The sequence below is a fragment of the Pan troglodytes genome, chromosome 13 (assembly GCF_028858775.2).
Source record: "Pan troglodytes isolate AG18354 chromosome 13, NHGRI_mPanTro3-v2.0_pri, whole genome shotgun sequence".
In the NCBI taxonomy this organism is placed as follows: Eukaryota; Metazoa; Chordata; class Mammalia; order Primates; family Hominidae; genus Pan; species Pan troglodytes.
The window spans coordinates 80,728,722-80,746,460 of NC_072411.2; the positions used below are offsets into that span (position 1 = coordinate 80,728,722).

Below are 17,739 nucleotides of genomic sequence, written 5' to 3' on the forward strand. Positions count from 1 at the left end.
GTGAAGGGAGAGGTACCATTTTGTGATTGCAAACTCTTACCCTTCCTTCACCCTCCACTATTTAGAATTTAAAAGTTTTGGCCAAGAAAAAAGTGTTAAGACTGCTTTTTGATTAATTATAATACCTTCACGTGGTGTCATCTCTTTGGGCTTTGCAACAACTTTTTTGGCATCTTTCTTCACAGCCTTTTTGGTAACTAGAAAAAAAAAAAAAACTCTGGTGTAAGTAACTAAAATGCTTTCAGGAAACTAGGAATTTTATTGAAATATTTTATTTTTCCATATGTTGATAGTAGCGAGATTCTGCATATTACTACAAGATATTTGTTTTGGAAAGATCTAGGACTAGATGCAAAAAAAATTGTTTTGGAGGGATATAGAAAATGTACTGTGATCTTACATCTTCACTGATTTTATGTCTGCTGAGAGTTAAAGTTTTCAGAACATGGAGTGTGAATCATAAATAGTAAAGTACACATTTTCATCCTTGTTTCATCCTTAGGGACGAACACAAATATGTTAGGAGGAAGAGTAACAAGTGGGTTTAAAGTCCTTTGTTGTGCAGCTGTTATACCTTAACCACGGTTCCTAATCATACTTGATTATGACCTTTAGTATTCATGAATAAATAACACTCTTTTTTAATTTTTTTTTTTTTTTTTTTGAGACGGAGTCTCACTCTGTCACCCAGGCTGGAGTGCAGTGGCTCGATCTCGGCTCATTGCAAGCTCCGCCTCCCGGGTTCACGCCATTCTCCTGCCTCAGCCTCTCTGAGTAGCTGGGACTACAGGTGCCCACCACCACGCCCGGCTAATTTTTTGTATTTTTAGTAGAGACGCGGTTTCATCGTGGTCTCGATCTCCTGACCTCGTGATCCGCCCACCTCGGCCTCCCAAAGTGCTGGGATTACAAGCGTGAGCCACCGCGCCAGGCCTCTTTTTTAATTTTTAAAACATTATTTAACTTCTCAAGTTTCACAGTGAGTACCAAACTTAGCCATGTTGATACTACCAGTCAAAGAACAAATCATTCATTAACATAAGTTATTATTTTTGACAACAGAAATAGAAATGGAAATCCAATTTATGATTGTTGATTCTTGTTCCTCTCTGTTCTCACAGCTAGATAAAATGCTTATGTTCGTATGAATCATAAAAATGCTTCTCTTTGTTAATGAGGTTGCATTAGTCACAAAATTGGAAGTTTCTAACTGAATTTCCTCTAAGGCTGGCTGAAAAATAGGTCAAACGTTTAATGCCAATTATAGCGAGTGTTAAGGGCCTACCATTTCCACCCCTTGAATCTAATACAGTAGTAGTGACTTAGCTATAGAAAAATGTGATTTTGACATACAGATTTTTTTCTGACCATGCTGGGAGAATTCTGACAGCATTTCTGAACTCCCTATAACTCCAGAAAGTCCCAGGAAATCTGTTGTCTAATTTAGTTGAGAAGCTTTGGGACACAAATAGTACAACTTGTCTACTGAGTATTTGAGAGGAGCAATTCCTTGGAACACTTAAGATCTCTCTTTATTGGTGAGATCATGCCTTAGGTACAAAAGAAGTCAAATATTTCATAAGTATTCTAAATCATATTTTATGTGACAAAATAGTAAATTTTTAAGAGTAGTTAATACTATAAATTGAGAAAAGCCACAAGCTATAATTTGCAATTTGGCTGTAAACTACTATGGTTTATTTCTATAAGCTGCACTAGAAATTGGTTCCATTATTCTTTTTGTTATACATAGTAGTTAGGAAAATATGAAACATTAAATTAGTTCTCTATTAATGTTTCAGTAATTTCATTAAAATAAAATATTTTAATACCAAAATAGTATTTTGTTTGATGATTCTCAGAGTTTTAAGCACGTAACTTACACATTTAGTTAGCTAATACTTTGAGAAAGTAATTTACATTTTGAAAGGCAATTCCACCTCTTGACCACTAGAGGGCCAATGTGTTGTATTAAGCAACATTTTTCGGGTCAGCAGAGTGAAATTCTTATTTCGACATCTAGGTAGATGAGGTATAATACCTTCAATACGTTTTGGTGGTGGTTTCTTTTCTTCGGGTGTTGGTAGCAAAAGGGGGATAGGAGGAGCAACCACAGGAGGGATTTCTGAAGAAAATAAATGCCGTTAGTAACATGTTTTAGTTTCTTCTTTTGCGTAAAATATAATGAAAAGTCTCATGCATTTCTTTCAGTACTTCATAGGTATTATAGTACGAATTCATCAGTCAGAACAAATAAAAGTAGCATTTATTTATAACTGGAACTACTTTTTTTTTTTACTTTAATTTCTAATTGCTCACTGAAGAATATGACATAGAAAGGTTTGTTCTGATTCTGCTGCAGTTTGGGCGCTGGTATAAAATTTCGTACAGATTCCTAGTGCTATAATATTGCTGCTCCAAGCTCAGATGTTGAGGTTCTGGGTCTTACCTTCTGGTGGCACTGCTCTGATAGGCATCGTTGGAATTGGAACTCTGGAGTCAGGAATATCTGGAAAGGGACATGTAATAAGCATAGAGAGACTGAGAACAAGCTATTTATTAGAAAACTAAGATGTGTTTGATTTATTAGATCCTGAGATATGTCAGGCATATCTAATGGCAGAATCTAATATACAGACAAAATAATATTAGTATTCTTTTGTATGCAACCACGCAGGTAAGTTTTGTTCACTGTCAAAATTTGTTTCATTCTGTGGCTATTCTATTTAACATGATTCTAGCATCAGCTGAGTGAGACCTTATTATCTCTAATTTGCCAAACTCACAAGGTTTAACATTTTATTATTTGACTGAAAGTAATTCTACTGCATAACAGTTTTATTGAAAAATATTTTACCCAAAAGAGAAAGATATCTTATACATTTTAGTTTGGCTTCTGTGATTTACAAAATTATGCCAAATTTATTGTAAGCAAGGATTGATTTTTAGAAAACAACTTACCAGGAGGCTTCAGCTCAAGCTTGATTTCTGCAAAATAAAAAAAAAATGATATTTTTGTGTTCAGAATGGTATAGGTAGGCTACGTGTTTCGAAGATGGCAGGGTGGCTTTCTGATGGTGCTACCTCACCTTTCGTCGTTAGGTACAGCTCTGCCGTGCTTCTTGCTTCACCTCTTGGCTCCAGCCGAGCGATGACTGAGTAGACACCTAGGGTGAAAAATCATCCAACTTTTGTTTTCTGATATGTTGCAAATAACAATTCTTTACTTCAATATACGTATGTGTTTATTTACACTTGTCTTTTCTAAAAAAGCATTCTAGATAGAATGAGAGCATGAGCGCATACAGGGTAGAAATACAGAAAACAGACGAGGCTTAAATTATACATTCACTGGAAAACTGTCAATGAAATCACCTTCATCGTCTGGGGTCACATTGTGGATGGTCATATAATGGCAGCGACCATCATTCCTGAAGTTGTATTTCTGGCTCTCTGTCAGTTCTGTTGGTCCTTTGTACCATGTTACAATGGCATCATCAAAGGACACTTCACACTCAAAGGTGGCAGACTGATGCTCACTCACCACGATGTTCTGTATGCGCTTTGTAAACTGAATTGGTTCAGCTGTTTAAGTACAAAGAGGGTTCAAAGTTAGATTATATAGAGAGGAATTTCTTTTATTTGCTTTTACCTCACATACTTAAAATCTCCATCTTTGTACCCAGTTATAAAATAGCAAGAAAAGTTCAAAAATCCAAAATGAGAAGAAATGCACTCTTCTTTGCATCACTAACAAAAAAGTATCCCAATTCTTAAGTGTATTCATGCTGGTTGAATGTAGCAAAGTGTAAAGAAATTATTGTGAGTCCTTAAAATATTTATATAAAGAACATACTAAAGAGAGCTGATGACCCAAAGTCAAATTAAATTTTAAAAGTGTTAGGGAACACAAACTTGATTGTACTCTACAACTTATTCCTCTGTGAAATTCTTTCTTGCCTCAGTAAAATAATTTTTGCTATTCAGGATCTATAATTGTTTATCTAATATGTATAACTTTTCCTGTAAAATAATTTCAAACTCAATAGGAAATCTGCACTTCTAAATTTCAAAAAGAAAAATTTTAGAGTTCAGAGGTCTGCTAAGTACATATGGGCACAAACAAAGTATGTGTGTAGATGGCAGGAGTGCTTTCTAGAAGAGGCTGGAGGGGAGGGTCTTATATGTATAACAGTACCATAAAGTCTTAGAAATCACAGTACTCTGGTGAGCTCTATTTACTAAAGAATTATATTAAAAATATCAATTATTTAAAAAATAATTAGTACTTGCAGCTGGCCCTTTAATTTGAAAACCATTTAAAATACAACCAGTCACTGATATTCATTGTAAGGTAAGTCAGAAAAGTTGACATGCTTATGTAAATCGAATGTCATATATTTGTGTTTCAGCAACTACAAATGGGCACCAACAGCTGAAAGCAGATGCTATTATCATAGCCAAAATTTTTCTCAATACAGTTTGAGGGTGTCTTTGGAAAATGTGTATAATCAATTAGGAAATGAATGTTGTTACTCCTAAATTCTGAGATTTCACTTAATTTCAGAGATTCAGAAGGTTGAAACATGATCTGAAAATGAAATAAATATTTTTGAAAAATAGTTGCTAATTGCACATGACATGTTTATGTTATCTATATAATTTTGTACAGAGAAAGTCAGACTAAGTCCTATAAACAAAATATCAATTCCTAACCAAGATCCTCCAGATTTACATCTATGAGATCTTGTCCTTTCCTAGATTTCTTTCTACAATCCTAGATATGAGAATCATGAAATTTAGACTTTAGACAGAAATAACTGTTAAAGACTATGTCTTAGACTAGATTAAAATCTAAAAGAATGATGCAAAAGAATTGACACTCATTTGAATATTTCCCTTGTGCTTTTGTATGAACTTTGAGATGAATACTATGAGAACGTGTGTTGGGAAATAAGAACACATGACCACTTTGGTGTGTGTCTACAGGTAGGGTTGCAGGGGTCCTGCACAACATTTGCCATTGACCTATGCTGTACCCACAAGGACTCCATAGTGTTTCACGCACCTTCGATTCTGAGTTCTGCTGAAGTTTCAAGGTCTTCATATTTGCAGGTGTACTGACCCTGGTCTTCTGCTCGAACATCTGCAATGGTCAATTTATGGACTTTGTGTTCCACTTCTGTTTTATGTCTACCTTGGGGTTTAAGGATTCTGCCATTTCTGAACCATTCAGATTTTACATTTGGTACAGAAAATTGGCATGTCATGGTGCAAGTCTGGCCTTCTTTCAGAGTCACATCCTGAAGATGCCGTTCCCATGCAGGCTCTGTTCATGTGATACAACACACATTTTGTTCAGTATCACACGCAGATGTGCTCAACAGTAATTTAAAGCTCACAAGTATTTCATAAGCCTTTTCTAACTTACCAATTACAGTTAGTTTAGCGCTAGCGATGTGTGGACCACAAACCAATCGATAATTGCCCTGGTCTTTAAGTTGACAGTTTTTGACTCTGAGTGTATGTCGGTCACCATCAATGCTTATTTCATATTTATCACTGGGTTCCAGTTTTTCAGTTCCTTTGTACCATGAAAGCTTGATTTCTGGATAATTAATTTTAATGTCAATTTCAAAGACAGCATCATTATCTTTCAAAACTGTCTGATTTTCAATGTCCTTGATCAGAGTGACAGGCTAGGAGAATAAAGAATTAAAACACATTTGTTACTCCTTCCCTTATAATAATACTCAATAATAACTTGTTCATTTTATTATCAACGTAATTCTTTTTACCTCTGTCTGTGACAGTCTTTGCTGAATAAATGATACAAGTTCCTCAAATTCCTTTTCGTCCCTCTCTGACCTCTCTATTTCCTCAATTTCCTGAGAAGAACAAAAATGATAAGCATTACATATGAAACAAAATTTGATTTAGAGGATGCATGACTATATTCAGCTTCCATTCTGGATGCTGGTTAGGTCATATTAAATGATGTCATGTAACTATAGGATTCTGGTAATTCAAAGGGAATATGTGAGATGTTTTAAATGTGACTTTTTTAGCATGATGCTATATATGAAGGAGCATACCAGTCTATGTGTCTCTTCTTCTTGGCTTTGCTTGAGCAGTTCAAATGCTTGAAGAAGACCTCGGAAGTCAGTGATTCCATACATGCGGGCATATTTTTCATATTCTTTAGGATCAACATTTTTGAGAAGTTCCATGATATCAATTTCCTCTTCTTCCCCAGCTCCTTTCTTTAAGACTGGAGTCCTAAATAAAATTTAAAAAGTAAGGATAAATCACCTGTCTTCTACTTATTTTTAATTGTCTATCATCATTCAAAGATTATATACTTCATTAAGGTTTTCTATGTTCTTTATTCAATAAATATTAATTTTACCATGTTAGCTGTGAAACAATTTAAAAATGTGGGTTTGGAGATGGAGTGGATTAAGATCAGATGGATTAGGACCATTGTAATAAAATATAGATGTAGGAATGAAAATTTTAAGAAAGGAAAGGATAATAGAAGTATTTCTGTAAACTTTATAACCAAAGAGCCTAGCTAATGAATTATAATATCAGAAAAAATAATAATAGCAATGGAAAACTTTAATAATAGAATAGTATACATATCATGGAAAAGATGTGTGGAAATTGAGTGTGGATTTAATTTAATCATTATGTTGAAAAATGAACCATATTGAAATGAATGATAATTATGGAAAATGTTTAAAACAGTTGTTTTAGAGAACCATTCATAACATAACAAATCATATATAGAAAAAAAGTTTCATACCTAGGCACAGACAATACTGGGGTTTCTTTATAGGCCATTTCTTTTTGTTTAAAAATCTTAATAGACATTCACCTCTTTCTTAAAACTTTCTCTTAAATTCGGAAATTGATTCTAATGAAACAAGAACACCCAGATGTTGTGTATTTGCTTGTCTGCTTCTGTTAAAATGTCTATATGCCTATGTTCTTTAACAATCTGAATCTTGAGATGGATGGCCCATGACTCTCGAGAGATTCTTTTTGCGAATGGGACATTACAGTCATCCCTCTCTATGCCTGGGAGATTGGGTTCAGGAGTCCTGTGGCCAGATGCTCAAGTCCCTGATGCAAAATGGCATAGTATTTGCATGTAACCTATGCACATCCTCCCATATACTTCATCTCTAGATTACTTATAATATCTAATACAATGTAAGTGCTGTGTAAATGGTTGTTATGCTGTATTGTTTATTTGTATTTTTAAATTTTTTGTTCTTTAATACTTTCCACTGGGGCTGGTTGACTGTGGATGCGGAACCCACTTATATCGAGGGCTGATTGTACCATTTGTGGTTTTTATTGAACTCACTTTTTCAGCATTGCTCTAAGATCGCCTTCAATTTTCTCTTGTTTCTTCCTTTCATCCACCTGTAAGTTAACATTACTTTCAATTTCACCATGTTTGTTAAATGCCACGCATCGGTATAACCCAGAATCAGTTTTTGTGGTGTCCCTAATCTCCAGTTTTGCTTCATCGCCTTTTTGGTGGATGAAAACACGACCTCCTTGGTTCAGCTGTCTCCACTTCCCTTTTGTCCATTTAACATTTGGGATTGGGTCACCTCCAACTTTTGCAATGAAGGTCGCAGTGGTTTCTAAGGAATAATGAAAACAAGTGAATAAAAATTTAATTTTCTAAAATCAGTTCTTCCAAAATTAAATCATAAGCAAAAGGTACAAGATAGATGAAGATGTACTTCTCATGAAGTGCACTTACTTTCTACGACTCTGATACTCTGAGGTTCTGACACAAAAAAGAGTCTTCCATCTACCGCAGCTTTCTTGGCTGCTGGGGCCGCAGCTGGTTTGTCTGAAAAAACATTTACATGTTTTGTTACTACAATCACCTCAAAATTATAATAAATATCCCCCTTTGTAAAATAAGCCTCAGGAGGTTGGAAGTTTGATAAGTAAGTACTGCAGAATTCTCTTTCTATGTAAGGGTGGGTTACAGAAGATAAAGCAGCTTCTCAGACATTTATGCTAATGACAGCTATCAAAGGTTGAACAATAATCATATTAGTAGTGTCAATATTTTTAGACTTGGTTTTACTTTTTCCAGGTGTATCACACCAGCCTACTTTCTATCGCATTATTATAGCATCATTTTTGGAACTGCATTAATTACATCTTAATGGATATGGTGAAAAGAAGTTCAAGAAATAGGGTGGTAAACTTGTAGTAATTTCAGACACTTTGTATTGACATTATTTCTGTTAAATTACCTAATATTTCAATTATAATAAGGAGCCTACAAATTGCAGATGAGCAACAACTGATATTTCTAAAAATCTAATTCCATTTCTAGTGAAATCATAATAAGCAAATAAACATGAGTGGTTGCTGGCTTGAGCTGCATAATACTTTTGAGGTGTCTGTACCTTTAATGGTCACTTTTGATTTGGTAGTGTCACTTCCAGCCACATTTGAAGCTTTACACACATAATCTCCCGAATCTGCTTTAGCCACATCTCTGAGTTCCAGCACAGCTGTCCCACTAGCAAAGCTGAAGCTGCATCTGTCTGAAGGCTTTATTTCCCTGCCAGCCTTCAACCACTGGATCCTAATTGGCTCAGATCCCTGGACATGGCAGCTGAGCTGCACGTATTCTCCTTCACTCACTGTTACTGGAGTAAGGTGCTGATCAAATACAGGTGGCTTCTTAGGTTCTGGAATTGAAAAGGTATTTTCATGAGGAACATAAAGGCAAAAAAGTATTAAATTCCACAAGAGAAACAAATAAAGAGAAAAACTGTTTGGCCTCTAACAGGTAACACTGTTGCTATAGTAGAACAGAATTATGTGCCTGGTTTATTCCTCTCTAAAGACAATAGTTTAAATTTGTTGGATTTTTTAAAAAGATAAAGGTTTAAAAACAAGCAAAGAACACATCACATGCTGCCCACAAATTGCCCCAGCCTCTGTGTCCTTACTAAGCACTGCAGACATTGGCAGTTACTATGAACTTCTTTGCCATATAGCACACTATTAATTCTCTCAAACCTGTGTACAGCGGTGTTTTTGCTGAACCCTGAAAATGAAGGGCTTATTTGGGAATTCTGCTTATCTCCAGTGGCAATGATTGCTACCCTCTAGGAAAGAAAGCTAGCATTTGAGTAATACATGAGCCCACATATTTATATGTGATTTTCTCTGATGTTCATCTTTAGCTATTAAATGCAGCCACAGTAGCATTTAAAATCCAATCTTAGCCCAAGGGAATTAGGAGTTGAAGCTCAGTGTTTAACTGAAGACCAGTGATGAAGACATTGATGAGTAACATGATAGGAAGGCAATGTACAACTCAGTATTATGTAATGATTTTGTTCAATGGTTCTGAGACCTGTACCTAGAAAGAATAAGGCCATTTTTTTTGTTATTGCAAAGATTAAAACTTCTGATGTCTATCCTTTAAAAAAATTTTATAAATAGCTTCAGAATTCTATAGAAAGCATTTATCTGCCCATGGTAAAACCATCATGAGTGTAAATCATGAATATAAGCCACTGCTAAGTATATATTTTTCGTTTTATAAAATGTGTTTTAAAACTAAATGCATCTAAATTCCACAAAATGAGTGATGAAATTGGAATTTTAAGACAACTCCGTGATATTTACTTATTAGTGATATCAGCCTATTAATAATAACTTACTATCTGTGCACTGTGAGATAACTAACCAGATCATAAGAGTTGGTAATTAATTCCAAGCTGCTCTAGGAGGTTAGTTTTTAATGTGATTTTGATGAAGCTATGTTGTAATTACTGGAAGCCATTACAGTGAAGAGAAACAGATAAAGATATCCTTAAACAACATGGTCTATTTCATTTTCTCAAGCGATGATTGTGTATTTAAATATGTCTTCCATAATGATATGCAATGTTTTCTACCCATTATTTTTCTTTTTGGGCAAATGTTACCCTTTTGTCTGGGATTAATATTTGTTTGCAGGTCAAAAGCTTTGGGCAATATACATTAAACAATAATCCTTTAGAAATACACTTGGAAAGGAGAAAGTTTCATACTGTGATATAATATATAACTCAATAATAGTCAAGTTAATGTGATATTTGGTGATGAACATTAAAAAAATTTCAAAACAAATGTGCTTCATAAAAATATATGTGTCACATATGCACACATTTCAGAGTATGCTGAAACTTCTAACTACCTAAGGGAATTTTAGGATATGATTTAGAAACCTAAGATATTAGTCCGTTAAATGACACCTCCTTCGGGAAGCCACATAATTAAATTACAATAATTTATATTTTTAGTAAACATATGGAGTGATAAATACACAGTTAAATAATGTGTATTTATATTTGTTATAACTTACTTGGTCAAGATATCATAAGAAATGCTCATGGATATATAACAGGCAGTGAAGAAAAACACAACAGGTTGGGGCTGTGAGGATAACTCACCTTTGATGACGATTGAAGATGTGCACAGAGCAGAGCCTGCATCATTGGACACTTTGCATGTGTACAAACCAGCGTCGTTCATGCCTGCTTTCCTGACTTGCAGCACTAACGTGTTGTTCTTGAATGTTATTTCACAGTTAGAAGTTGGTTGTATCTCTATATTATTTTTGTACCAGGCAACAGTTATAGGTTGGGAACCAGCCACACGTCCCTCAAGTTTGAAAGAATTCCCTTCTGTTTCTTCTACTGTCTCTGAGAGTCTTTTAGTGAAACTTGGTGGGATGAGCCGCTCTATAAGAAATTGCAAGGATATATGAAGTAGAATCCAGAAGCAGATTACTAATATGAAGCTTTTCAAGAAAAAAAAACCTCATATTTTTAGTTAAAAATCAAGGGTAACCAACTAAATACACTATATCAGTGTATGTTCCTAAACATTTCAGCCTCCTTCTACGAGCTTATTCTAAACTGTTCTTTGACTTACAAGGTGGATGATAAGAAGTAACTCATGGCCATTTACAGAATCACAAATTTGTAAAAAGAAGGGGTAGTCTCAGTATCATAGGGAATATATAAAGTTTTAGAAATATAGATTATAAGCTGGGTGTGGTGGCTCATGCCTGTAATCCCAGCACTTTGGGAGGCCAAGGTGGGTGGATCACTTGAGGTCAGGAGCTCCAGACCAACCTGGCCAACATGGTGAAACCCCGTTTCTACCAAAAAATACAAAAATTAGTTGGGCATGGTGGCAGGCGCCTGTAATCCCAGCTACTCAGGAGGCTGAGGCACAAGAATCACTTGAACCCAGGAGGCAGAGGTTGCAGTGAGCTGAGATCACGCCACTGTACTCCAGCCTGTGCGACAGAGTGAGATCCTGTCTCGAGGAAAGAAAGAAATACAGATTTAAAAAATGACTTCTTCTCTAGATAAACTTATTTCCTCTTAAACATTTTCTTTTCATTTGTTTAAAAATGTCCTAAATTGCATTCATCATCATAAAAACGACACCTTCAGGCTATACTACAAAATGATTACACTTTTGTTGGACCACTTGCAAAATAAACGATACCTTTTATATTCAGCTGAGCTGTGCAAGAGTCTTTTCCCACTTCATTCACAGCATAGCAGGTATATTGTCCAGAATCTCCTTTGTCTACTTTGAGGACTGTCAGGTGGGCGCTGTTTTCCAGATAACTAATCTGGTACTTTCCGCCACTTCGTATTTCTCTGCTGTCTTTGGCCCAGCTGACCTTTATCGGTTGTGTGCCCGTGACGTGGCACTCAAAGTCAGCACTTTCTCCCACCACAGCATCCACAGGGGCAAGACGGATGTCAAAGAAGGGTGGGTTCTTCCCCTCTAATAGTAGAGCAGAAAGACAAGGTTTCAGGCTCAATATCTGGACCATGTCAGTTTACTGAAATAGAAATTTCTCCCTAAGTTCATATTTGATTATAATACTTTAATTCTAGAAATGAAAGTTTAAGAATCCACAAACCTGTGAGAATGAGCCTGGCACTGGAAGAAGCAGAGCCTATAGGGTTTGTAGCTGTGCAGGAATACTGGCCTGCAAGGCTCCGGTCAGTTTTAAAAATATTGAGTGTGGCTGTATTGTCTAAAAATGACGTTTGTACATTTGGGCTGTCTTTCAATGGCTTGCCGTCTTTATACCAAGACACGGAGATAGGTTCTGATCCACTTATGGCACAATCAAAAACAACTGGTAGTCCAACTGTTTCTTGAACATCTCTCAATTGTCGAGAAAATGATGGTGGAAGTTTTTGCTCTGTAGGAACAGAATAAAAGTAACAAATACTTTAATTTACTAAATGCTCTTCTCACAATTATATATATACAAACACACGTATATACGCAATTTCTATTAAAAATCAGGAATTATTAATGTCTCTTGAATTAACTTGGAGATAAAGAAAAGCATATAGATTTCTGGAGCAAAAGTATCACTCTGAGACCAACCCTAATGCACAGTAGGTGCAAAACAGTATGAAAACCAATAAAGCAATTGGTTGGCTGAAGGCATGTCTCTGGGCAAGCAGCAGATTCCTGTAATTTTAAAGACTGCCTTCTAGCAATTTGCATGAGATACTTACGGGTGGAATTTAAAAATATATGGTCACTTTTTAAAAAAGATTTAATTATAGAAGCAAATGATTGCATAATCCTTCCAATTAAAGATTTAGTCATATTATCTCTCTGTAGAATCCATAGAAAAAGATAAGCCACTAACTGTAAATAGGATTACTTAAGCAGAATTTTAAGCCTTTGGAAAGATTTTCCTAAAAATAAGGCCTCCCCAGACATTTTAAGTCTTGTTCAAAAGAAACATAAATTCGTTCACTTTAAAAATATTGCAATCACCTTGAACGGTAAGGAAAGTTGATGCAGAAATTTCTCCCACGCTGTTTTCAGCTTTGCAGATATATTCTCCACTATCATTAATATCAACCTGGTTGAAAACCAGTGTAGCAACATTATTCCTAAAATGCATTTTGTAAGTCGTAGTGGGTCTCAATTTTGTATCTCCTTTATACCAGGATACCCCAATTTCAGGGGTTCCAGCAAGCTGGCATTGTAGAGAGGCAGAATCTCCAACAGACACCTTAACCGGCTCCAACTGCTTGACAAAATACGGTGGTTCTGCAGCCAAGAGAGATAATCAATCAGTCATGAAGGAGACGTGCCAGATCATCGATTGTATACAAAGATAAAAATGTGCAATCATGACAAACCTAGTATGAGTATTTGTGCTGAACAGGAATCTTTTCCAGAGGCATTTTCAATGTAGCAGTTGTATTGTCCTGCATCCTCTACTGTGCTACTTGGAATTTCCAGGATTGCCGATTTTTCAGTCGTAGTTATATTACACCTCTGAGAAGGAGTTACATTTATGCCATTTTTCTTCCAGGTAACCGAAATGGGAGGAGTTCCAGTGAATGTACCCTCTAGGATCAGGGGTTTTCCTTTCTCTATGCTGTAATCATTCAGCCTCTTCACAAATTTGGCTGGGGCTAAAGTGACCAAGTTGAAAATATAAAATCAAACACATATACATACAGACATAGACACATCTAATTACTAATCGTATAAATCTAGAAGAGCAGTCTGACAAACCTTTTATGTAGAGATGTGTTGTACAAGAAGCCTTGCCAGCTTCATTGCTAACTATGCAAGTATATTCTCCACTTTGTGATGTATCTACATCGAACAACTCCAGTTCAGCAACTGAATCCTCCAAAGACACGTTGCATCTGTCACCTGGTACTAGTTCACTGCTACCTTTGAACCAGCTAACACTGAAAGGAGGTGTTCCTTTTACGATACTTGTGAAAGTTACATTGGTCCCAGTTAAAACATCCATGGGATCAGGTTTCTGAACAAAAGATGGTGGTTCTAAACACAAAAGCACATATCAGAAAAGGTTTAGTATTTGTGAATTGTTATGACAAACATGCTTAATAAACTATGAAATGCAATTCATTTTACTGTTTTGTAAACTGACCTCTCACAGTCAAAGGAGCACTACATTCATCAGAACCAGCCATATTAGTAGCTATACATGTGTAGTCACCACTGTCTGATTCTTCCAGCATGTTCACAGTTAAAGCACAAGTATTATCTGTCAGGGTGGTCTGGTATTTCCTTCCACTACTGATCTCATTTCCTTCATGGAACCAGGAGACAGAGATTGGAGGTGACCCATAGACTTTACACTCCATTACAACTGAGGAACCGGATAGACCATTTGTCTCTTTCAATTTTCTTGTGAATGAAGGAGGAACGGTTCGGTCTGAATGATACAAAAAAAAAAAAAAAAAAAAAACCAAAAAAAAAAAAACAAAGGACAACAATTATAAAATGACTTGAAGAGAGAACTGTCTTTTTGATGGAATATCCCTAGATCCATTTGGCTCTTTTGTGACGGTATTAAAAACTCCTCTATGGGTTCACACTATCAAAAGCTTGGAGAATCAGTGGGCAGAATGTGATGGTTGACTTGCTAGGGATTTTGTTCTCTCTTTGCCGTGAAGCATTATGTGGTGAATTATTTCAGCATAAATGAAGACTGCTTTAACCTTATCCAGGGACTATTTTTCATTCCTATCATCATTTTGGAAATTCCTCAAAAAGAAAGGGATATAACTTTTGAACATGGTTTCCTTCTAATTCTACAGATGGTATTGCCTCTGAATTTGCTGATTCAGAAGATGTCGGACTCATGTTATCCTATAGAAGATGTAACAACCCATATACATTTATGAAAACCAGGAACTACATTATTATAATGATGAAGGAAAAGCCCAAGAAATCAACCAACCTGAAACCTGCAATGAAGCTGTGCAGCTGTCTTTGCCAACAGGGTTCTGCACCTCAAAACTGTATACCCCACTGTCACTCGGTGCTACATTGATGATCTTAAGGCCAGATACTTTGTTGAAGAAGCTTATTTTGTATTTGTTGTCACTTGTTAGCTCTTTTCCATCCTTAAACCACTTAGTACTGAGTTCAGGGGTGCCAGCTACTGTACACTCCAAAGTACAGGTGTCTCCCGTGGTAACTTTTATGGATTCTGGCTTTTCTACAATTGTTGCAGGCTCTGGAATGAAATGTAAAAGATATCCATATTTTAAACTCAAATTGAAAAACTAAAGAAAATACAGATCCTGGTGAGTGTGTGCCTTGTATCTGTGATAACATCATCTTTTTACTAACCGAGAACGGATAGCATGGCGAAGCACTCTTGCATCCCAGCATCGTTTTTGATCTGACAAGTGTATTTTCCAGCATTGGCTGGTTCCACTCTTGAAAACTGTAAGGTTGCAATGTTTTCTGAATAAGAAATCCATATGTTGTCACTTTCTCTAACGATTTCTCCCTTATCTTTGAACCACACCACTGAAATGGGCTCAGCGCCTTCAATGGTAGTCTGCAGCTGAACTTCTTTACCAACGACAGTAGATATGTCACTGAGTTTCTTCACAAATCTTGGTGGTGCTGATGAAAAAGGAGGAAAGCCTGGGTTTTAAAATTCGTGAGACTGACAGCATTTTGCTCAAATCATGAATGCCAGGAATCAAACTAGTGATAATGTGTTATTTCCATTTAAGAGGCATTTTTGGTGGATGCGAGCAGGGACACATTAAAGTTTGTATTCAGTAGGAAAGTTGAATATCTCATCTACTCCAGCTTTCTTAATCCAATCAAAACCTAATGACAACATTATCTAAAAGGATATTTAGTAGGATTTGGAAAAGGGAAGCAGACTAAACAGAAAAGGACTTGGAGAGGAAGCAAAGGGAAAGTGGAATAGGCTGCTAGTGATAAGACTGGGCTGTGGTGGAGGGGACAACAGAGTATTACAATTAGAAGGGAAGTAGTGAGCAGAAGAGAATGCAGTCCATCTAACCTTTGAGAGTGATGGAACCAACGCAAGTGTCGCTCCCCACATCGTTTGTGGCTTTACACTGATATTCCCCAATGTCTGCAGCATCGACATTCAGGATGTGGATACTGGTAAGGAAGTTCTCAGACATTATCTTGTACTTCTTGCCGCTCCTAAGTTCTCTCTTGTCTTTATACCAAGAAACATGAAATGGGGGAGTGCCCTGAAGCTCACATTCAAGGTGAACATCAGCTCCTTTCAGTGTCTCTATAGGATGAGGCTTTTTGCGGAAAATGGGTGGTTCTAAAATTGGAAAAAAGGAAAATACGGATGTATTCTGTAAGTATATAGTTAAAAGTAAGAATCAATCTTCCACTCCATCAGAGAGATAGAGAGTGAAAAAAACACTTTCAATTCTTTGTTGTGTCCTTTCTCTATTTTAAAACATCGTTGAAGAGTCAAACAGGAAGTTAAGAGGACAATTAAAGAGGAGGTTAATGTGAAAAACACACAGGTGGGGAGAGCGCTGACCTTTAACTTTTAAGGATGTGCTGCTGCTGGCACTGCCTGCTGCATTGTGGGCCTCACAGGTGTAGTCTCCACTGTCTTCAACACTGAGATTGTGCATTTCCAGCACAGCCACCGAGTCAACGAATGACATTCTGAATTTACTGCTCTCTTGAATTTCAGTCTCGTCCTTATACCATAAAACTTTGATTTCTGGAGACCCGCCGATTTTGCATTCATACCTTGTGAATTCATCCTGTTTCACAATTCTTGAAGGTTCTAGCTTCTTAATGAACCTGGGTGGTTCTATGGAACCAAGAGGAAAAACACAGGGTAAGGGATGGAACAGATGCATATAATTCAAGATGAGGTGGAAAAAATAATCTTTGCTAGAGAGGTCTTTAGCTCTGGAAAACAAATTTATGCAGTGCAAGGAAGAAGAGTTAAATGAAACCTAAATAGAAAATTTCTAAAATAAAATATGCTTGTTTTTGTAAGCATCCACATCAAGTATTATTACTAAAAGAAGGAGAAAAAGACATTACTCTTTATTGTGCCATCCTCTCCCCAGCAAAAGAGTCCCTTCTCTAGTGCCAAGATCAGAGATAATAGCATGTATCTGTCAGTGGAAGCCCTCTGAGGTCCACGGGGAATGAGAATTTGATTACTGTCTTGTATATGAACCAGTGGAGAACTATTTCCTAAGGCTGCAATGCTATCAGTTACATAGCATGAAGAGCCGGAATGGCAAAGTGGGTCAGATATCTTAATATTTTTAAAATGCCATTTTCCTCTTTTAGGTGTTAAATGGGTATTTCCTCAACCTTCATAATTTTCCTTTGAAGTGTGTGAGAGTAATGATTTCCTCATTAACTGAAGCAAAAAATTCAGGCATAGGGAAGTAAAAGTGATTAGCTATATGTCATAGAGCAAATGGGCTGCTAAATCTAATTATATTTTAATTTCAAGATATTTATAAACCACCACTACAAAAACCCTTAAAAATACTCTAATGGACTAGACTAGCAGTCCATTGAGTGAACTGTTTAATTTCTGACAGTAGCAGCGATAAACATGTGGCAGAAACACATGACTGCCTTCCATAATAGCAGATACTGATCTACTTACTCCCCAGCCCCTGACCTCCACTATTATTTAAGTGGGGCTAGTGGAGGAAAGTAAGTTGAACTTATCATTCTCATCTGAATTCTCCTTGAAGGGCTTGATAGTTTGGCTCTTTGCTATGCCTTAGAGGGACAAAATCCATTCATTTACTAAGTACTGTGGGAAAAAAGTCATTTGCAATAACTTCACTTTTGTCCTATGATACCGTCTTTCAA

At 36.3% G+C, this 17,739-nt stretch overlaps 1 protein-coding gene across 49 annotated transcripts in view; it reads right to left on the minus strand.

The window, feature by feature from the left end:
* Positions 1 to 17,739, minus strand: part of TTN (titin) — a 282,990-nt gene that overhangs the window by 172,295 nt on the left and 92,956 nt on the right. For all 49 annotated transcript variants that reach the window (NM_001329611.3, XM_054678800.2, XM_024354671.3 and 46 more), the window contains 24 exons: positions 16,424 to 16,705; positions 15,917 to 16,195; positions 15,223 to 15,504; positions 14,828 to 15,106; positions 14,012 to 14,299; positions 13,624 to 13,902; positions 13,242 to 13,520; positions 12,871 to 13,149; positions 11,990 to 12,277; positions 11,563 to 11,850; positions 10,494 to 10,784; positions 8,448 to 8,735; positions 7,784 to 7,876; positions 7,376 to 7,661; positions 6,096 to 6,279; positions 5,799 to 5,888; positions 5,432 to 5,699; positions 5,069 to 5,329; positions 3,376 to 3,585; positions 3,090 to 3,167; positions 2,962 to 2,988; positions 2,450 to 2,509; positions 2,042 to 2,125; positions 126 to 197 (listed from right to left, as the gene is read on the minus strand). In NM_001329611.3, coding sequence (NP_001316540.3) covers positions 126 to 197; positions 2,042 to 2,125; positions 2,450 to 2,509; positions 2,962 to 2,988; positions 3,090 to 3,167; positions 3,376 to 3,585; positions 5,069 to 5,329; positions 5,432 to 5,699; positions 5,799 to 5,888; positions 6,096 to 6,279; positions 7,376 to 7,661; positions 7,784 to 7,876; positions 8,448 to 8,735; positions 10,494 to 10,784; positions 11,563 to 11,850; positions 11,990 to 12,277; positions 12,871 to 13,149; positions 13,242 to 13,520; positions 13,624 to 13,902; positions 14,012 to 14,299; positions 14,828 to 15,106; positions 15,223 to 15,504; positions 15,917 to 16,195; positions 16,424 to 16,705 — 5,115 coding nt within the window. The remainder of the gene's footprint in view (positions 1 to 125; positions 198 to 2,041; positions 2,126 to 2,449; positions 2,510 to 2,961; positions 2,989 to 3,089; positions 3,168 to 3,375; positions 3,586 to 5,068; positions 5,330 to 5,431; positions 5,700 to 5,798; positions 5,889 to 6,095; positions 6,280 to 7,375; positions 7,662 to 7,783; positions 7,877 to 8,447; positions 8,736 to 10,493; positions 10,785 to 11,562; positions 11,851 to 11,989; positions 12,278 to 12,870; positions 13,150 to 13,241; positions 13,521 to 13,623; positions 13,903 to 14,011; positions 14,300 to 14,827; positions 15,107 to 15,222; positions 15,505 to 15,916; positions 16,196 to 16,423; positions 16,706 to 17,739) is intronic.